A 20188-nucleotide genomic window follows, 5' to 3' on the forward strand; every position below is an offset into this window, starting at 1 on the left:
TCGATCCCTGGCTCTCCATACAGAAAGTGAGGAAAATAAAAGATTTTTACATAACTTTTAAATCTAAATTAGTCAAGACTTTTACTTACATCCAAATAACTTCACTTAAATGGTAATGTTTATTGGCAAACCACATTTGTAACACAAAAATTATTCACGGATCTCAAGCTCTACATAATAGCTTAGTAAAATTATTCTGAAATAAAAGTAAGTCTGATATAGAACACAAAATTAGCATCTTAGAAAATGTTCACCTATTTAATAACTAAAAAATAAAAAAAATCAGAGGCAACTATTATAAGATAATTTAAGTTTATGTAATAGAGAAGAATCCATTATAACTGCATGCTTTAAATTACAAGGACATACATTCTGTGCACATACAACCATGGAGAGAAATTTGAGAAATAATGGTGACCTAAAGGCTGCTTAATAAAGCATGTTAAAGTGCTAAGGAGTCTGACAGTGTAAAGCACAGTTTTTACAATAAAAGATGTATTGGGTTAATATGGCTACTCACTGATGCCTACCTGACTAAATATCTTTGCACATTAAATCAAAGATACTTACAATCAGTCTTAAGATAAACCAGCTTTCAAATTTTCTAATAAAGCATTTCTCCTACTGAAAACAGCAGAATTTCAGAATGTGCTTTTAAAAGCTATGGCAAGAATCAGAACCACAAAACTTCTGCTTTTATATTATTATGGTAGCTGTCTCAGGCACTTCAGCTAGCAGTTATAATGAAAAAGAAGATGAAAAGGCTAAAAAAATAAACGTGCTTTTAAGAAAATAATGTGCTAAAAACATACACAAACGTCGGTAGCAGTATTAATAGAAATATAAATTTACTGGAAATTATGTTGATTAATGAAAACAAATTAATTCAATTGAATGAAATTAAATACAGCACTGAAATTCACTGCACAGCACTAAATACACTGATGCAAAAACCAACAGCTCATTGACAGATCTGCACCTCCAAAAGTTGACATTTTTGTAATTTTTAAGACAGAGTTTGTAACTCTATGCATTTTAAAATATTTTTCAATACTTATCTTTATATTATAACATATTTACATTCAAAGACAAACCACTACAGCTCAGCTCTTGCTGCCCTCCTGGAATAAATTAGTCAATCTCTATGGCTATATCTCTATGGCTATTCTGCATCAATATTTAAAATTCCTAATATGATTTTAGGCATTACGTAAGTTGTTGGATAAACACACAAAGCTACCAAAATAAACTAGGTCTAAATATTGAAGTCAGTAAATCATCTGAATTACTGAACACTGATTTTAGGTTTTTGAGCCCAACTGTGTATCCACGAGGAATATAATGATGTTATATGGCTTTTATTGCTGAAAATGTAATCCGAGCAAAGCAAAGGAGGAATGAACCACCCGCAACCCAAACAAACTTAGTGAATACAAAATGAAAAGCAACATCAATTTCACTGCAGACAAACCCAGTCACACAGATTAAGCAAGCACAATACTGGTACGTCTTATCTCTGACCACAGGAGGAGGGTAGACAGATTCTACAGGATGAAGAAATTCAGACTATGTAATAGGCAGAATCAATTGTTACCTGCCTCAATCAATGCAGCTCCACTTTCACTGTTCAGCAGCTCACAAATAATTAAAGTTATCCTGGACAAAAACCTCATCTGTAATGACTAGCTAACCGCCACCATGACAAACTTCAAAGTCAGTGATATCAATCTGAATTCAATAGTGTGGAACTGGATATAGCTGATGAATAAGTATGAATCTTACCCTGATGGTCCATGCACGCACTTCATCTGGGCCTGCAGTGAAAAAGTATTCTAGTTGGAGTGCTGCATATCCAGCCTTAATGATCTTTGCTAAAGCACTGAAAAAAAAAAAAATTAATACAGTTCATTCAACATAGATATCTAAACCAGCTAAATGCCTCAAGCAATCAATTTACATGGAAAGACACCACGTATTTTGAAGACACCAGGTCTACTTTTAAACACAGCAGTAATCACAGCAGCCTTTTCTTTGAACTCTCTTCAGAACTACTTTTTCAGTGCAGCATCACACAGACAGGATTTTGATTTGTTTATTTGGCAGGGTATAGAAAGATGGGATAAATTTAAGTCACCCTATCAGGCAGCACTTTTGGTCTCATGCAGTTTTCCGGACTCTGGGTCATAAAAGCGTAACGGTTTGACTGAAATTCAATATTGAAACAATTTATTGTAATTCTTCAGAAAAATTATGGCAAAATTTTCTCCTATGTCCCTGTTCCCCATGGATGACAAAATAGTTTTGGTGATCATTCCTTCTCAAAAATATACATAACTAATACCTATGTTATAATTAAAACACTGTACAGAGATGACAGATGACAGTTAAAAACTTAATTTAAAATAAATCTTTTCACTCTGTCTCATGGTAAAGAAAGGAGAAGATTCTCTCTTTATAATGGTAATTACTCTGTCATTTATTATTCTATCAGCGCAAGCAATTAAATTACTGCAAGGAAATAGTTGATAATAAAGTGTAGGGAAAATGAATGCTAATTAACCTTTGTGTCATGTTCTCTTCCAGATACTTCTGTTTCTCCTCAGCACTCATATCTTGCAACTTGAGTTCCAAGGCCCCACTAAAAGGAATGACCAAAGCACCCGGGTCGTGCTTGTCCACCCACTCTTTAATTTTTATCAACCTGTAGACAACAAAGGGCACAACATTATCTTGTAGTGCATGCATGGCTGTACCACATTCATTATTATCAAGTAGCACATACATATTCATAAGAATTGCACGGTTTTATGATGCCATCTTTTTGTGTATTACTTTCCAAGGTCAAGGCATTAACAGGCAGCAATTGCTTCAGGTGTACTCCATTAACATTGCACTGTTTCTTGGTTTCTGTTTGGCATTTAATCCATCAGAAATAAGCATAATTTGAGACAATAACTAGATTTTTGGTAGAGGTTAAATACTCGCAATCTAAAATACTAACTGAATAAAACTTTGCAGCTCTCTGGACATACATTTTCCCAAGAAAGATATTTATTCAAACAATAACTTTTTTATGTCCAATTAAACTGGGAGTCTTCAGTTTTTGCCTTTTTCCACCCACCCACCCCCCGCTTAAAAAAAGAGCATTTCAGTGGCTAGGACCGCAGATATTAGCAGACAGAAGAAGACACTACACTGTATAAACTCCTAGACAGCAAGCAGCACCCTGCTTTTTCTGGCTATTGATCTTATAGTATGTCACAGCTAATCAATACTGGGCCATGTTTCTACTACATTCTCCCACCTTTCTCTCACCTGTCCTGTCTCCCCAGGACAAAGCTTCTAGATATTATACCACTTTTTAAAGTATTTATTTTTAAATAAATAATCACATTTCCTATTGCTCTTCAATAACTGGCAGCATCAGTAATTTTTTGCCGTACATCTAATTATTTAATTTTTTTAGTTGATCACAACTACAAATTTAGAGCTACAGATTTATGGTGCTAGTTTTTGAATGTCCAATATCCCATTAAAAATCAAGAAAATATTTACAGCAATAGCCAATGTTTAAACAATTTTTAAACACAGGCATCACATTCATGACTGCAAATACTATTTATTTTAAATGTATGGAGAGATCATAAATTACCTGTAAGAAGTTCAATCTTATTTATAGGGCGGTATTTCTGAACAGGTGTGAATGGTAAGAATGACAGCTCTGTATGCTCAGTAAGAAAACTCAAGAGGTATGAGAATATTTCCTGTAGTGTAGACACAAAGTACAATATACAGCCCTTTGGGTGCTGTATAGATGTTTCAGACCTGAAGCACCCACCCCACAACACGGGTTTTATGCTTGCTGAGTTCTTTTTCTTAGTTCTGCTAATCTCCAAGATCTAGAGTAAGGTTTTAACTGCTATTATACTGAAGTGCTTTGAAACTGTGGCCTGTGAATAATCAATTCAAATGTTACTTCAGAAAAAAAATGAACTGAACCACAAGTTCATCAACACACATTTGTCAAAGAAAATAGCAGGGGATCAGAGCTATTATGAGATTAAGTGCATGGCCCACTGAGTAGGGTTTTAGATGGGACAAAGAATATACAACTTCACTCAACACTTTTCACACGTGTGTTATATAAGGCAGGTCTTCTATCATTTACTTATGTAAATACCCCATCAGTGGTTTTCAATTCTTATTATACTGATCTTTTTTTCCTCCAGTTACCCAATGAAAATATAGTCTTGTATCCAGGGCTGACACTGAAAAACTATTGCCTTCAGAAACATCTGAACTGAAAATCACAATTAAGGTGCACTTCTGAATGTGACATGTGACATTTAACAGCTAAAACTGACATTTGTAGTTAACTAATTTATTTTGGCAAACAAACTGGGTATCAGAGTTCAGAGCTTATGAATGCCAACCTTTTACAGGAAACGTATCTAGAAATGGATCTGCTATTCATAAGTGTACTTCAACATCTGTGCATTCCACTTTTTTTTTTTTTAGCAAGTGTCTAACACTGGTGTCTAGACTAATTAAATAATGTACCAAATGAAATACAGAGCAAAACATGCAAACTTGAAAAAGTGAAATGAGCATGAAAGTAATGTGAAAAATTGGATCCAAATTCTGTTTGGTAAATATGGTCATTGTAACTAATAAACTAAGAACTATTGTGGAACAACAAGATAAGAAATAATTACTTTGGCTAAAACACCAATTCAGAATAATAATAGTCTTAGACTGTCATTTTAACAGCTTTTCTATTGAGTCCTCAGAGGGATTATTTGCATTCCTCAGGTATTCTATTGTACAATTCAGATGAATAAAGACTTACAAATCATTCCTCTACCGCCAGTGTGAGACTTTGATCCAGTGAATACACCATTGTACCTTAACTATAATTGGCAAAAAACCTGACAGTGTAGAGCATCACAAGCTTAATAACAAAGGAGAATATCTCAAAGTGTTGACAGATGATCTTCATAATGCAGGAGCAGAGCTGGTACATTTTAGCAATAAATGAGCGCTGAGGTCTAAAGGTCTCTGAAGTGACTGACATCAGACCTGCTACAACCTCACTAAAAGAATAAGGTACTGCATCCCACTCTGTACAGACAGTCCGGTTCTCTGCCTGAGTCTTTCACTTTTGTGACTTGCAGTGTCACAGGAATTACCAAAAAGTACCAAGGAATTCCCCTAAAAATAAAGAAAACAAAACAAACTAAATACTCAAATATAAATACTGATATATTTCTAAATTAAATCTTCCCCAAGACAAAAAAACTTGACTAATAATCAATAAAGTAATAGTGCAAGTTTGCTTTCCTGCTAGGAATAACCAAGTGTGCTAACTCTTAACAAATGGTAACAACTAATGTCAAAGTCTGTTTTATTTGAGCACATAGTATTTCCATGGAAATGCTGTATGTCTGTAAAAGGAAAACATTTGTACACTTATTTGGGCCTTTGTTAAGATGCGCAAATCCTGGAGTCTCTCTCCATTATTTCATGCTATACTTGATAATCAGTCATGAAGGATATTGAATTTTAGGCTGACAGAAAAGACTATTAACAAGAAAATATCAGGATAAAAAAAAAACACACTAAAATGTAACAAAATGAAAATTTTTTTTTTTAAAAAAAATCCAAACCAGTAGAACTGGCAGAACCAATGACCAAGATTAACAGCTGAAACTACTTTAAGAAACAAGTGCTCAAGATGAAAACCCTTCTTGACAAAGTAAAATGAAAACTGTAACAGCAATTTTAAAAAAATCCTCTTTCCTAGTTAGGTTTCTAAACCCACCGTTATTAGTAGAGTTAAAACTGCACTCTTACTATAAAACATAAAGCAGAAAGAAGAAAGGCATAATCTAGCACTACTCAGTAATAACAACGAGGGATCTCGGAGCTGTTCTGGACATCCAAGAGCCTTCCCCTACAGAGGTGGCTTGGTTCTTCCCTCCAGGTGCTGCGTGGGGAGGAGGAGTGTGCCAACAGCAACTACAGAGGGTTGCAGAATGGAAATTTCATTCTATTCACCACAAATGGACAAAATATCCTTTCTGGAAAAAAACTGTAGACCCAAGACACAGTAAGACAACCATTCATTCTGTGATGGCAAAAAGAAAAACTTCAATAAAAGTTGAATTGAAAACTCAGGCAAAAAGATAACTGTGTAAAAACATGACACAAGAACAAAACCAAGACAAGAACAAAACCAGATCTGAACAACCTGCAGCTTAAGGCAGCACTCAAAACTCCGCCCATGAAAAATGGCAAAGAGGAATGAAGATGCTCACTTCCACCTAACGCTGCTACTGTTGGCTGAGATAAGGTAGGACAAAAGCATGTTACCATTATCTATTACTAACTCAGAAAAGCTGTGATGACCAAGATGTTCTCTTGCTACTACTAGATCCCAAAATATGACAAAGGCATCATTTAAAGGCATTCCAGTTTTTAACTTTGCATCAGCCTGGCAAGGAAAAAGTATATTAAAGAAGCAAGTTACTTTATGTGCAGAAGGATCAGGACAACTACCAGAGTTAACTCCTGATCTTGAGTCAGAATGAGAACAGATCTTAGAGAAAGGTTTAAAAATGAGGGCATTTGCTGAGAAGGCCAATAAGTAAAGAGGCCCAGAAAGGGGAATTGTGCAGAATGGAGTGCCTTCACTTTAAAATGGTGATGGTTCCTGTGGAAGAAGAAACCAAAATCTGAAGAAAATCAAAATAAAGAGGTACAAAAGTTGCAGAATGTACATTAACTATAAATCAATATTTGACAGAGTTTCACATGAGAGATCCAGCTGGGAACAGAGAGACAGAGTTCACATGGAAATCAGAAGTATTGATGGAAGAGAGAAGCTGCAGAGAGAACTTAAGCTCAGTGGACACCTGCAAGACAAGAGGATGTGAAAAACTGACCCCTGAGAAGAAAGGTGATTTGTGAAAGTATGCTTTTGTACAAGCAAGACAAAAAAAAGAACCCATCTAACACAGGGAAGAGAAACCATTGTTTTTCTGTTCTTCACCTGAACTATGAGTGAAAATTGACAGAAACAAAACAGCATGGGAAGGAAGAAAATACCAGGCAGCACCAAAGAAGGAAAGAAACAGATGTAGATAATGAGGCAAGATGAAACTAAGTGATCCAAAGATACAAAAGAGTGGAGAAAAATAATAATAATTTTTAAAACATCTACAGATAGGAGTGAGAACAAGAGGACCTAGCAATTCCAACAGGCTCTCCTCTTGACAGTTCTGAGCAACCCCAGATTTTTAAAACCTTCCAAACTCAATCTGTTTACTGCTTTGTTCGCCACTTTTTCACATGCATAGCCTAAGCCACCTTTATTTCAATATAAATGCATTAGTGTAACTGAGCCTATACACTATGGACTGGGAATACACACACTTGCTATTTCTTTACAGTAGGGTTTTACATACCTAAAAACTTAGGTCTTTCTTTTTTATTTTGAGCTTACCTTGCAAGCCCCCTATCTGGACTCTCTCCGATTGGTCTAAAAGTTCTTGGAAGGATGCAGGAAATGCATTCCTTGAAGCTCTCGATAATAATGTCTTATAAGCATTAAAAATAGCTAGAGGATTAATTCACCCATTTTTCAAGTGAGTCTCCTGCTTATAAAACCCAGTATAGCATTTGCTTTTTTCTAACGAAACAGCAACATTATCTCATGCTCAGTTTATACTGTATGACCCTGCTTGACTAACTGTTCTTAATACTGTATTTGCATAGCTGATTATTCCTACATCAAATCCTTCTCAAAGTTGTTTGTTTGGGTTTTTTTCCTAATGATTTCTTCTGTTTCCTGAGATGCTCCCAAATTATAATTTTGTTCTACACATACCTGGACATGTCCTAGTTTGGGGTCATCCACAGATCTAACAAGAATGCTCATCATCCAGCTCATTAATGAAAATACATAACAGTATTCAACAAGCAGCTACTTCTGCACATCTTATAATGAGATATTCTTCCACTGGAAAGTGAAGAATAACTATGCTCTCTTTAGCCAATATTTCCTACCTTGTTTATAAGAATGTTGTATGGCATTAATAAAAAAAATAAACATCCCAGTACCTAGTGAAGTATAACTCTTCACTATGTGCAAGAACACTAAATTTATCACAAACAAAATATGAGAGTCATCTGACAATTTAAACAAGTAAAAGCCAACATGAATTTATTATGACAACTGGCTTGCTTCAAGGCAAATAAAACAGTTTAATTGCTCCAACAATTGTCTTGAAATTAAAGGAAAATTCCTTTACTTAAAAATGTCTTGTTTCCTCTTCCCTCTTTGTGCCTTTCTATCGTCTTCTGAATCCTCACCCATTATCCACAACTTACCTAAAATGATGATAGATCAGGCAATGTTTAATTTTTTTTTGCCAGGTCCCAAAACATTCTACTGTGAGTACCACTAGCTTTAGTTGATTTGGTGGGATGGGAGAAGAAGATCTAATTTACCTAAGTGCCAGTACTGAGGGACACAGGTCATAAGTGATGCCATTCCATTCTGCTAGCATGCACAGACTCCTTAAAGATCAGGCCCCACTGTTCTCAGTGCAATTGCAATTACAATATAGTACCTATATATGTATATGTATTCTTATACAAATAAGAAACATTCCCAGCCTCAGTAAGCTTTCATTCCAAATGTATATAATCAACAAAGAATAGAATAATGAGGATGATAAAGCAAATGTATATAATAATTTCGCATCACACAATTGGTCAGTGGCAGAAGTCAAGAATGGGAAGCAGAAAGCACAGCTGGTACTCTGCTCTAATACATTAATATGCTGAAACTCTTACTGCTGCCTGCCTTTTTTAGGTTGTCCTGTTCTTCTTGCACTATGAGAAAGGAAGACTAAACAGGAAAACATTGAAAATAAAGAGGTACTTTATTTTCCACCATAATAGTTTGCTTTTTATGAAGATGATAAATCTACAGAAGGTTTGGGAGTGCCTGTTACTGACCTAGGCAATCCCGTTTCAACTCACCAGACATTTACAATCTATTTTTTTAATTCCCCTTTCCCAGATGGCCAGAAGGAACACAGCACACATTAGATTTCAAAAGGTCCCTTCACACCACCCACCCCTCACCTGCAAATAGTTTCTACTAACATTTCAGAACAAAAGCACTGCCTCTATACTCTGGTCTGATCCTTGGTCAGGAGGTTCAGGAACTCAGAACTCCATTTATCCTATATGCTTTAAGTTCCTTGATATGTTCCTAGAGTCCCATGTCTGCATCCCCTCCTGTATTTAGTCACTTCATCCAGATCAACCTTACAAGAGGCCAAGATGGAAAAACTCTCTTACATGTTAGATGTCACCCACATCTTCAACACAGGTTGTCTTGAGCCCTGAAACATGCTGTGGAATAGTCTTTAAAATTCTTTACCACAACAACTCAGTATTTGTGACACATCCCATGATCTTATGAATCTTATGACAGAATAGGTACATAAAGTATTTAATTCTACTAGCTCTGGACTTCACACTTTTTAACTTCGTTGCAATTTCAACTGATGTTGTATAATAAGAAAAGAATAGAAGTTCCTGATCAACAGTCATTTGCCATTTATTACAGATGTGTTTATAACTTTCCTTAACATTGTCCTTTGAAACATAAGTAATCCCAGGCTCTCTGCCTCATGTGTGTCAAAACAAGTTTTTCCAGTGCCTTGATCTCCATCATGGCCATTACCTTAAATCCCCTATAATTCTGCAAAATCATTTGTTAGATGGGGTGACCAGTATTGCACCTAGTATTTTCATTCATGTTGCAACCCAGATTCTAAAGAAATATTTTCATAACCTGGACATGAGCTTCTTACCCCATTCCTTATCCATCCAGATGTTACATTTGCTTTTCTGCCACCAGTTGCACATGCAGCAGAGACTCTAGTGGTATTCCCTGCAAGCACACTCAAGCTGTTGGCCAACAAAAATAATCTGCCAAAAAAGGAGTTTGGGGAGGGAGCAAGAATTTATTTACTTCGTATCCTCCCTCCCCACTTCTTTTCTTTCAACTGGATGAATTCACTTTCTCATGTATCCTTACAGCTGGTTGTGCCAATATAACTGAAGAAACAGGTGAAGACTCTTAAGGATGGGAGTGCCTTAAGTTAGCCTACCATCAAGAAAGAACAGTGCCATGAAGACAAGTTTGGTCAGGAATTCTGATGTTTTGTATTGGAGAACGTTTGTATATGGCATAACTCCTGAGTAAAAATTGTCCCGTATGAAATCACTGATAAATAGATTCTTCAAGGCAGAAAACAGTGTTAGCTGATGGGGGGAAAAAAAAAAAAATCAATGCAATATCCTGGAAATTCACAGAATCACAGAATCTTAGGGAAAGGACCTCAAAAGATCATCTAGTCCAACCCCCCTGCCAGAGCAGGATCACCTAGAGCACATCACACAGGAACACGTCCAGGTGGGTTTTGAATGTCTTCAGCAAAGGAGACTCCCTGATCTCTCTGGGCAGCCTGTTCCAGTGCTCTGTCACTCTCACAGGAAAGAAGTTTTTTCTGATGTTTACATGGAATTCATATGAAAGCACTTCATGCCCTCAAGATATAATTCTGTTAACACATTTTCTAACATAATAAGGTAGTAGCATACAGATGTCAGTTTATCTGGTCTAGAAAGCTACCTGGAGATATGAGTTACACATACAGACATAACACTTCACTTACAACTTTATACTACCAACAAATTCTTGAATGCATTTCACATAAATATTTGGCCTAACTGACAAAACTTGTTTAGTTCTCTTGGGTTTGCAAGATGTTGGAACTGTGAAAGAAATAATACCAGAGAACATAACATTACTTGTAAATCAAGTACAGACAGAAGTGAATGGAAAAAAAAAATTATCTAGGAGAAATAAAGCATATATAATAGAAAAATCAAGTTAATGACCTACAATCAAGTTTGAATTAAAAAAATACCGAGATGGTAGAAAGACAAAAAGAAAGCAGTCAGCAGATTGAGGAAAGTGATTCTCCCCCTCTATGCCACTTTGATGAGACCCTGCCTGGAGTCCTGCATCCACCTCTGGCATCCTCAGCACAGGAAAGACATGGACCTGTCGGAGCAGGTTGAGAGGAGGGCCACAAAGATCACCAGAGGTCTGGAGCATCTCTGCTATGAGGAAAAGCTGAGAGTAGGGGTTGTTCAGCCTAGAGAAGAAAAGGCTCTGGGGAGATCTTATTGCAGTCTTTCAATACTTAAAGGGGGGCCATGAAAAAGATGGGAACAAACTTTTTATTAAGGCCTCTAGCAATAGGACAAGGGGTAATGGTTTTAAACTTCAAGAGAATAGATTCAGGATAGATCTAAGGAAGAAACACTGAAACAGATTGCCCAAAGAGGTAGTAGAGGTCCCTTCTAACCCAAACCATTCTATGCTTCTGATTTTGAAGAGTTCAGTAATATCTCTTTATCCTAATTGTATTCCTCATTAAAGTGATCAAAACCAATTATGACTTAAACAATAATGAAAACAGTACTACACTGTTGCTGTGGTACCTGTAGGTATGTGAAGGGCTTCCGGTCTCCATTTCTCATTGGTCTGCCAATTCTGAAAGTTAATTGTGCCGTATCTAAAAACCCCCCAAAATAACAAAAAAGCCCACAAACAACAAAACACCCCAAACCATAGTTGTTGCTGTCAGCAAGGATCAAGCACAGTCAAGACTGGACTACTGATGAGACTGCATAACAATGCTGATCACAACAAATCATGCATACTGTTTCATAGTTACGGGCAAAACACCTGAACACTTGAAGCACATATACTCTGCTCAGAAAAGATGCCTTTGGAAAGTCACATCTTATTGTTCTTTCTGCTATCATTTGTAACATGCAGTGTTTCGAAATGCTATCTTGAAAACTATAACAAAATAATTTAACAAATGGTTGTTTATAAATTATAACAGAAGGAGCAAATCTTAGTCACAAGATGTGCAAAATTATGATGATTGAGATACTACTGCAGATCAGTAGGAAGAATCCCTATTCTAGTCAGGTTTACATTCTAGGATGATAATTTTAACTTTTGTCTCTTGACAGGGCTTCTTACGGCACATGGAAAGCTTTATTCTTAAAGGCACTACACATAAAAGGTAGGACAATTTATATCAATGGTATTATAGCAAACTCTCAAAATATGTAATCACATAAAAAATTGCAAGCCATGCAGAAGTAGAATATTTTATCAAAAAAACATGTTATGCCTTAAAAAAAAAAAACAACTTTACATTAAATGCATGATGGCCACCACCATTTAAATCTTATATTCTTTGATTCTTTTATGTACTGTGTACACACAAGCAAATACAAGGCTATATTCCCAAACAAAAAATGTTCCTCATGAAACTCCTGTGTAATGAAATAAATATATACTAACAACACTTGAAATAAGACACTACAGAGACTAATTTGGAATATATTCCACTAGTGCTAATTAAAAATGCTGCAATGAGTAAGACAAATGCAGTCTACAACATGTGTTAATTTTGGCTTTCGCTAGCATCACACAATTTAATGAAACCTAAACAAACTGGGTCAAAATATTTCTCCCCAGTTCTCTTAATGAAATGTCCACTCCTGCTCACACATGATAGAGAGAGAAGCCTTCCTTGCTTCTCCAGTTAGTCTGTGTGATCTTAATTGCAGAACCTCTCCAGACCACAGAATTCACATAAATGCTCTCTTCCTCCCTTCATCAGTTGTTAAAAACTATGCAAGTATTAAAATTGCAAGAGTCAAATATTACCATAATAAGAGCATTAGCTTTAAAATAATAATCCCTGCTTAAACCCCCACCCCCTCTGACCATTACCAAGTACTAACATTTTGTGATAACACAATATGAGCCATGCTTTAAAAACAATTTTAACAAGACTAGTAATAAGAACCACAGCACCTGGTGATACTGGACTAAGTTGGAGGGGGTGGGGAGTTGATAAAGAAAAGATCAAACTTGTTATTTGGCTGGAATATGCTACTCAATAAATCAGAAATTAACTTTGATATTTACCAAGAGAAAGATGATCATCTAAGCTCTCAGCTCTCAGAGAGCTCTAAGCTCTCATATGAAACAGTTATTTAGCTGAACAGTTAATATTAAAACTGCAGCACCTCAAAGAATACAAGACAATTTTAGACACCTGATTTAGACCCTTGATATTGCTCTGCTCTATGGTTAATGAACCATGAAGCTCTTCTGAGGACAGTTCAGAGAAGTGAAAATAGCACTCCTGTTCCCACTTTCTTCTTAAAACATCTTCCCTCTCCCCTTTTCATAGGCTGCTTTAGAAACAAACTCTGACCTTAAGTATCTAAGATGCTTAAGTAAAACTATATGGTATGCCTCAGGTCTTACATGCTGATACATTTCCTCCAAATACTGTCTAATAGGTACAATAGCATATACTGTACTGTCATATGAACATGTCCATGTCTGAGTAAAACACAAATGAGTCACGGATTTTCACAGTGTGCAGAGATGTCTTGTATAATATACACTTCAGTAATTTGAAAAGCTGTCACAAAAATGTTCAATTCTACAGACACAGTCTGTTTACCTGTCTAACACCATGGTGAAAAGGAAAAAAAAATTGCCAATATCTGAATCATCTACTAAAACATACTTATCCTAGGGGAACAACTAACTTTGATTCTTTTTCAGGAGCTGGAATAAGCATCTGGATCAGAGTCTGAAATTACGCTCCATTTATCTGACAAACTCTAAAGGATATCTGTTAGACAAGAAGGTTTTATGGCTAAAAACGGAATGACAAAGTAAATTTCTGTCAGAAATAAATACTCTTATTCTGTGGGTGGGTGTGTATAAAACATCTTTATTTGCAAACACTAATATTTTATTTATTATAAAACTACTAGTTTATCTATCTTCATTTTCTTATCGATTATAGAATTATGATGCATTCAATGCCCCCAGCAATTTTAACAACAAAAACATATTTGACTGAAAAAACTTCCACCTTGAAGTTACGGGACTCTTTGTTATGTTTTAGTCCTGCAAACACTAGCACTAACAGAAGAATCAAAAAGCCAAACCTAAAATGCAAGATACTTTAATTTCTATGACTTGGCTCAGAAACCATTTCTCAATAGAAAGTCAGAACATAAGCCCAAAAACATAAGAATTCATGTTTATTCTCTTCTGAGTAAAGAAAAGGCTCCCTGTGCGGTGGCATACATGATAGTTGTCAACATAAATGAAAATGTTCATGAATAAAAAACAGGCTATATAAAGAGTTAATTATAATATTACTATCAATTGCTAGCGTACGCTTGCAAATCTTTCATATCATAAAAATGCATTGTTTTTGACATTTCTCTCTAGCTAAACATCACATCATTTCACTTTTTCAAAGTAGTTCAAATATGCACGGGATATAGTGTAAGGAATGTGGTCTGAACTACAGTTACAGTGAAAAATAAACCTATTACATAAATCTGTATTGTCATTAAAAGCCTAGACTTCTAACAGCCTCTATAAAATTATTTCTACTTTCTGTATATTCACCCTTTCTATCCAAAACAGCAGTTAAAAACACTTCACCTAATCATGCAACTGAAGACTAAAATAACACATATGCCCAAAGCAATAGTGAAGTTGTGAATTATTCAACCTGTATCCAGATGTTTTCTTACCATTAGAAACATTGCTTATTTGCTTAAAGCAATCATACCCTTTATCACGAGTTGTAAGAAAGCTTCAGGAACTAGCAAAAAAGCCCCATTCCTGTTTTAATACTCTAACAGATCTTCTTTTATGTTAGAAGTGCCAAAGAATGTAAGTTTGGAAAAGGCCCACTCAACAGGCAAGAGCCCTAGTAAGTAATAAATAGTTAAAAGCTGTCCCAGCCTGAGGAAAAATACTAAAACAGAGTGAGAAGTTATTCTGGGACCTCACAGTCTACACGTTTCCACCAAAGAGTCACTTAATCAACACAGATCACAATGCTATTTGCACTTTGGTTGGACAATAACACCATCAAAGAAAAAATGATCACAGAAAATAACCTTGGTAAACACAAGTAATTTTGTTTAAAGGAAAAAAAATAAAGCATCCCTTGATAAATGTATTCTCTCATTGATAGGACGATTTTTCTATGCAGGAGAAATACATCTAGAAAGTATTTGATACTGTGCTGTGCACGATTCTACTCATTCAGCCAGAGAGGAGGGGGAAGTGGATTTGCACAGACCGTGTACCAAGTCATCATCATCAACTGGAAGTGACATAGAAGGGGTATCACGATGGGTTAGTCATCTTCAGAGAAACTCTAAGCCACCAAAACAAAAAAGGAAAAGGGTAATGTACAGATCCTACTGTAAATGCTTCCCTTCATTTAAGAGGATGCACTATGTCTACATATAAGTTATTCATGAAAGCATGTGGAGTACCATGTGCAGCTGCGGTCAGCTAAATTCAGAACAGGTCTAAGATTATCACAGGAATGAAAACCTCATGTAAATGACAGAGACAGAGAGAAAACTGACAGTACCTGCTTTAGGTAAGTACTGGAGGTAAACACCAATTAGATAAGATACTACCTAATCTACAGGACAAAGCTGCCAGAACCACCAATGAAACAAACCATCCATGGAAAAGCAGGCTGGAAATTAGCAGAATGTTTTTAACCCAAGGCAGCAGCAAGGTTCTGTGAATGACCTCCCAATATTAAGTGTAAAACAATCAGCTACTGTCCAAAAAATCTTAAATTATGAAAATCATTATACTGTGTAGCTACCAACAATAACTGGTTCTCTACTGAATGCAGAGGAGGGACTACAGTCATTTCGGGATTACCATGTAGTTACAAGGAAGCACTACAGTTTGTGAATTCAGAAGCACGTAAAGACTGCAGAAATGCAAAAGTGGGACAAAGAAGTCTAAATCTCATACAAAACAAGTTCCTACAGGTTTTGTAAAATCCAATGCCTCCACTGGAGAAAAGGCATAAAGAACCCAACCATCACATATTTGACTTGGCTGCAGCAAGCCAGCTGACCAGCAGCAGTAGTCTGGCAGACTGACCATCATGCAAAAGTCCTCCCGAGCAACAGAGTATGATGGTACCTGCTGTTCAGTGCACCATGTCATGGCTTTTTAAAGAATGAGCTCAAATTAGGAATCCCTGTTGTAAGGATACTCAAACTCTTGGGAAACTACACTTTGGAACTCAACCTCCTGGAAAACTGGACTTCATGAGTTCTGCTCTTCCAAAATAAAATGTTATTAACAGTTAAAAGTAGTACACAGCACCATGTATACTTTGCAGTACTAGTCACGAGGAGAGTATGGGCACAGCAGACAAGGTGGCTGCAGTGTTTGTACCACAACTTGGCAGTAAGTAATTTCAAAATTTGAGCAAGGCACAAATTTTTAAAATACCACTAATGAGAATACTGGACTTTAATATCCAAATTGGTCATATGAAGAAAATTAAGAACATCGTTATTTTCAAAACATGTGAAAATGTTAATGGAATTTTCTTACTTCACAAATAAAAATCTAAGAGACAGAAGTAAAATCCTCTTCTCCATCACCAAATCTCCAGGCATGTAAGATATCTTTAACAAAAAGCCATGTTCCACATCAGTATCAAGTTTTGCCCCAAAGGAACGGAATCCCATCATCAGAAGTATCCTATGCAACCCAACCCTACTGCATCAAGAGCAAGCTCCTCCTTTCCATGGAGCTACACAAGGTAGGCTGTAAAGGAAAGGGACGTGATTGGTAAACCCACGAGCAGAAAACCTTTTGGGGCAGGGCATGCATTCTGAAATGCATTGGCAGTCCTCATTCTGATGTTTTCTGACTCAAGTGCTTCCAATTACAACATTAGAAGACTTCATATTGCTGTACTTAACTACCAATTTCTAAAAAAAAAAATAAAAAAATAAACATGTTAAATTCTAAGCTGAATGTACTCATGACATACCCATTACACAAATCTATCTTTGAGCTAACAGAGCTACAGGGATTATTCACCTTTCAACAGACTAGAAGCTGGGAAAAGGTAAGGCATTCTGCTGTAAGATGTCACAGATACCGGCTAAGAGCAGAGAAACAAAAAGACACAGTACCTCTGAATTTCATGCCATGCTTTGTAAGGAGAAGAAACTAGTGACCACAGTCTCTTCCAACCCTTTTTCCTGAAATAGAGGTTCTTTTCCATCCCATCCAACAGTTACTGTTGCTCACTTTGGTTTCTTTTCCTAGTGTCATTCTACAGACTTAAAAGCATTCCATCCTGGTACAAGAAATTCTTTAGGCAAGATGATTCCACAAGACCCGTACCTCTTCATTCAATCTGCACCTCCTTCCTACTCTTCTGGTAACTCCCACAATCCAAGTTTCTTTTATTTAATTCGTGTGATTAACAGTTCTGGTCCTGGCCACGGACCCACCCCCCACTCAGTGTCCTTTGTTCCTCAACATACAGAGGTACATTTGGATCCGAACCACTTCCAAATTCCTGCTGAGTCCACTCAATTCTTAAGTTTAGGAAAGATGATGGAGCCACTGTGTATCTCACAGTACTTAGCACTACATTAAGAATTCACCACTACAATTTCTTACATTTTGTTTAAAAAATAAATCATCCAAATACTGAAATTTTAAAAATTGTGTTCTGCACAAATCCAATGCATTTTAATGATTTTTCCCACTAGAATAAGGGCAAAGTAATTATGAAACAGACTGAAATTAACTAGGCTCAGGAACAAAATATCAATTAAAAAAAACCACACCAACAACAAAACCTAATCCACTGTATAGTCACTTAAGTACCAGAGACATAAAAAGAAATCAATAAAGGTATTATATCTTATTAGATACGTACAATAATATTTGTTTTAAAGAAGTATTCAATACAAGCCCTTCAGTACAGCCTAGGAAAGCACAGAACATATATTTGTACTTCTAGTGTCTCCACTTAGCAGGTTGCGTCTTCTCACAAAAAAGCTAACAAACACTGCATCTTTCCTAGAAAGTTCTCTCAGAAAGAGATGCAGTTGAGAGTTTCTCAAGCCCGTGCATATAGTTATTCTATGCTATACTTCTGGTATTTTGGAGCATGCGACAAGAAATGCCAAGAGCGCAGGAGACTTGATACAACTCGATATTCTAGCTGCAGCTGCACATGTCCTCATTTTGCTATTTACCACAAAGAAACCACAACTATACATTACAGATCAATCAGAAAGAGGATACCCTCTTTTTTTTTTTTAATGTTTTAATGAAAATAATGAAAATAATGCAAAGTACAGAATTTCAGTGATGAGATGTCCCCAGTTGTACAGCAGTTATAAAACACTACACAATAATTCTTTATTGAGAAAGCACCTATTGAATTTGTGCAATACTTCTATGCTGCAACTTTCAGAAAAGCACCACACTACAAATACACTCTGTTCATTGAGAAACAACCCAGATTCAGTATTGTAAGAATTGAAGTTACTGCTCAATGCAATGATTCATAGTTTCCCTAATAGAAAGATTCAGCAGTTTTCAGTCGAGACCTTTATTCCTTCTCTGAATAAATGATGCCTGAAATTTTTATTCTTGTTCTAATGGAATTTCAATGGCCTTCAGTGCAAATCTACTGGAAATTTTCGCATATTAAGTGGAAAAAATTAAATGATGTTAACCACATTTTAATGTGATTAAGGCTGACAGGGTCATTATTTCTGCTAATCACTCAGTTTAAAAGGCTCAAACAAAACTTTGTAACAGCCAACATTTTTCTGTATGTCTACAGTAGTTAAGAATGGAAGTAACTACAGAATATGAAACAGTATATATCATAAAAAGCATATATCAAGTGTTTTCTGCAATTTGTAAATGGATTTTATTATAATTAATCTCAATATTAAAAAAGAAGGGAGGAGAAATAAATTTTTCAATGTGTATACCCCTTTACTTCTTTTGTCTTTCTCAATCAAAAGACAAAATAAAACATTAGAATATATTTTGGGTCCTATTTGCTAGTGAAAAAGAAAATATTTCTTCATGTCTTTACCATGAACTGAAAGGTATGTGTGATTACTGAAAATAATTTCTTAGAAAGTGTCCACTGGGCTCTGTAATACAGCATTCCATTTGGGTCAGCATAAGCTGGAAAATAGGCATAACACAGTGGGACAGAGGCAAGTGGCAATGATGAAGAGTAAACAGTTTTCAATGTCTCTTGCAGTTTTCTCTCACAGAGGATCAACCATAAAACAGAAAATTAAGGAGACTGCTGCTATTGTCAGTGGCTCGGCTTGAGAGCCACAGCCTTACAGTAAGCCCTGCCTGATCTTGCTCAAAGGTCTGCCATGGACAGCAGCACTGAATCCCCATGGAGCAACTCCCCAGGATCAGCAACAGAACACAGAAGCCCTGAGGGTGATCGAAGAAGGTGGAAGGACTTAAATTAAAAAACAGACATAAGTTTGTCTCATTCACACTACCAGAGGAGGGGGGATGTTGCTTGGGGATTTTATTTTTTCTTTCTTTCAGGGTGGGAGGAGGCTCTTCAGAGTTTTTGTTTGGTTGATGATTAAAAAAATGTGAAAAAAGCATTTCAGCATCCAAATTAATTTTTCTACATAAGTAACTGGTTTTATACTTCAGAAGAGAATGAAAGAGTAGACAGGCTGATTCACATTGATCATTCCCATCTGGTTTAATAGATACATTTCAACCTCACATAATCACTAAAAATAAAAGCTGTATTACAGCAGCTTCTTGAATTACCAAAAAAAAATAAATTAAAAAAATAGTAAACAAGACCACTACCTTCTTAACATTAAAGTATGTGAAGTTTATCTGAAAAATATTTTATTTCCTTCCCATTCCTTGGAAAAGTATCCAAACACATGAACAGATTTTTAGATCTACTTCATGATTACAACAAAAAACGCAGAGAAAAAAAGACAGGAATTAATCACACGCAAGTCTTCTCATTTAAGACTTTACTTCTATCTTTGTATCTAGCATGTACTGCTAACTCTGTATTTCAACAGCCAGAAGATTTTTTTTTTTCCTAAAAATATTTGCTTCCTGCCTAAATACTTTCCACAACAAGAAAAAAAAAAA

The 20188-nt window shown here is 36.0% G+C and overlaps 1 protein-coding gene across 2 annotated transcripts in view; it reads right to left on the reverse strand.

Moving 5' to 3' along the window:
- The window catches only part of OLA1 (Obg like ATPase 1), a 95594-nt gene that overhangs the window by 4984 nt on the left and 70422 nt on the right, over positions 1-20188 (reverse strand). For both annotated transcript variants that reach the window (XM_051623401.1, XM_051623402.1), the window contains 2 exons: positions 2561-2701; positions 1783-1879 (listed from right to left, as the gene is read on the reverse strand). In XM_051623401.1, the coding sequence (XP_051479361.1) occupies positions 1783-1879; positions 2561-2701 (238 nt within the window). The remainder of the gene's footprint in view (positions 1-1782; positions 1880-2560; positions 2702-20188) is intronic.

Source organism: Apus apus, chromosome 6 (genome assembly GCF_020740795.1).
Source record: "Apus apus isolate bApuApu2 chromosome 6, bApuApu2.pri.cur, whole genome shotgun sequence".
NCBI classification, from domain to species: Eukaryota; Metazoa; Chordata; class Aves; order Apodiformes; family Apodidae; genus Apus; species Apus apus.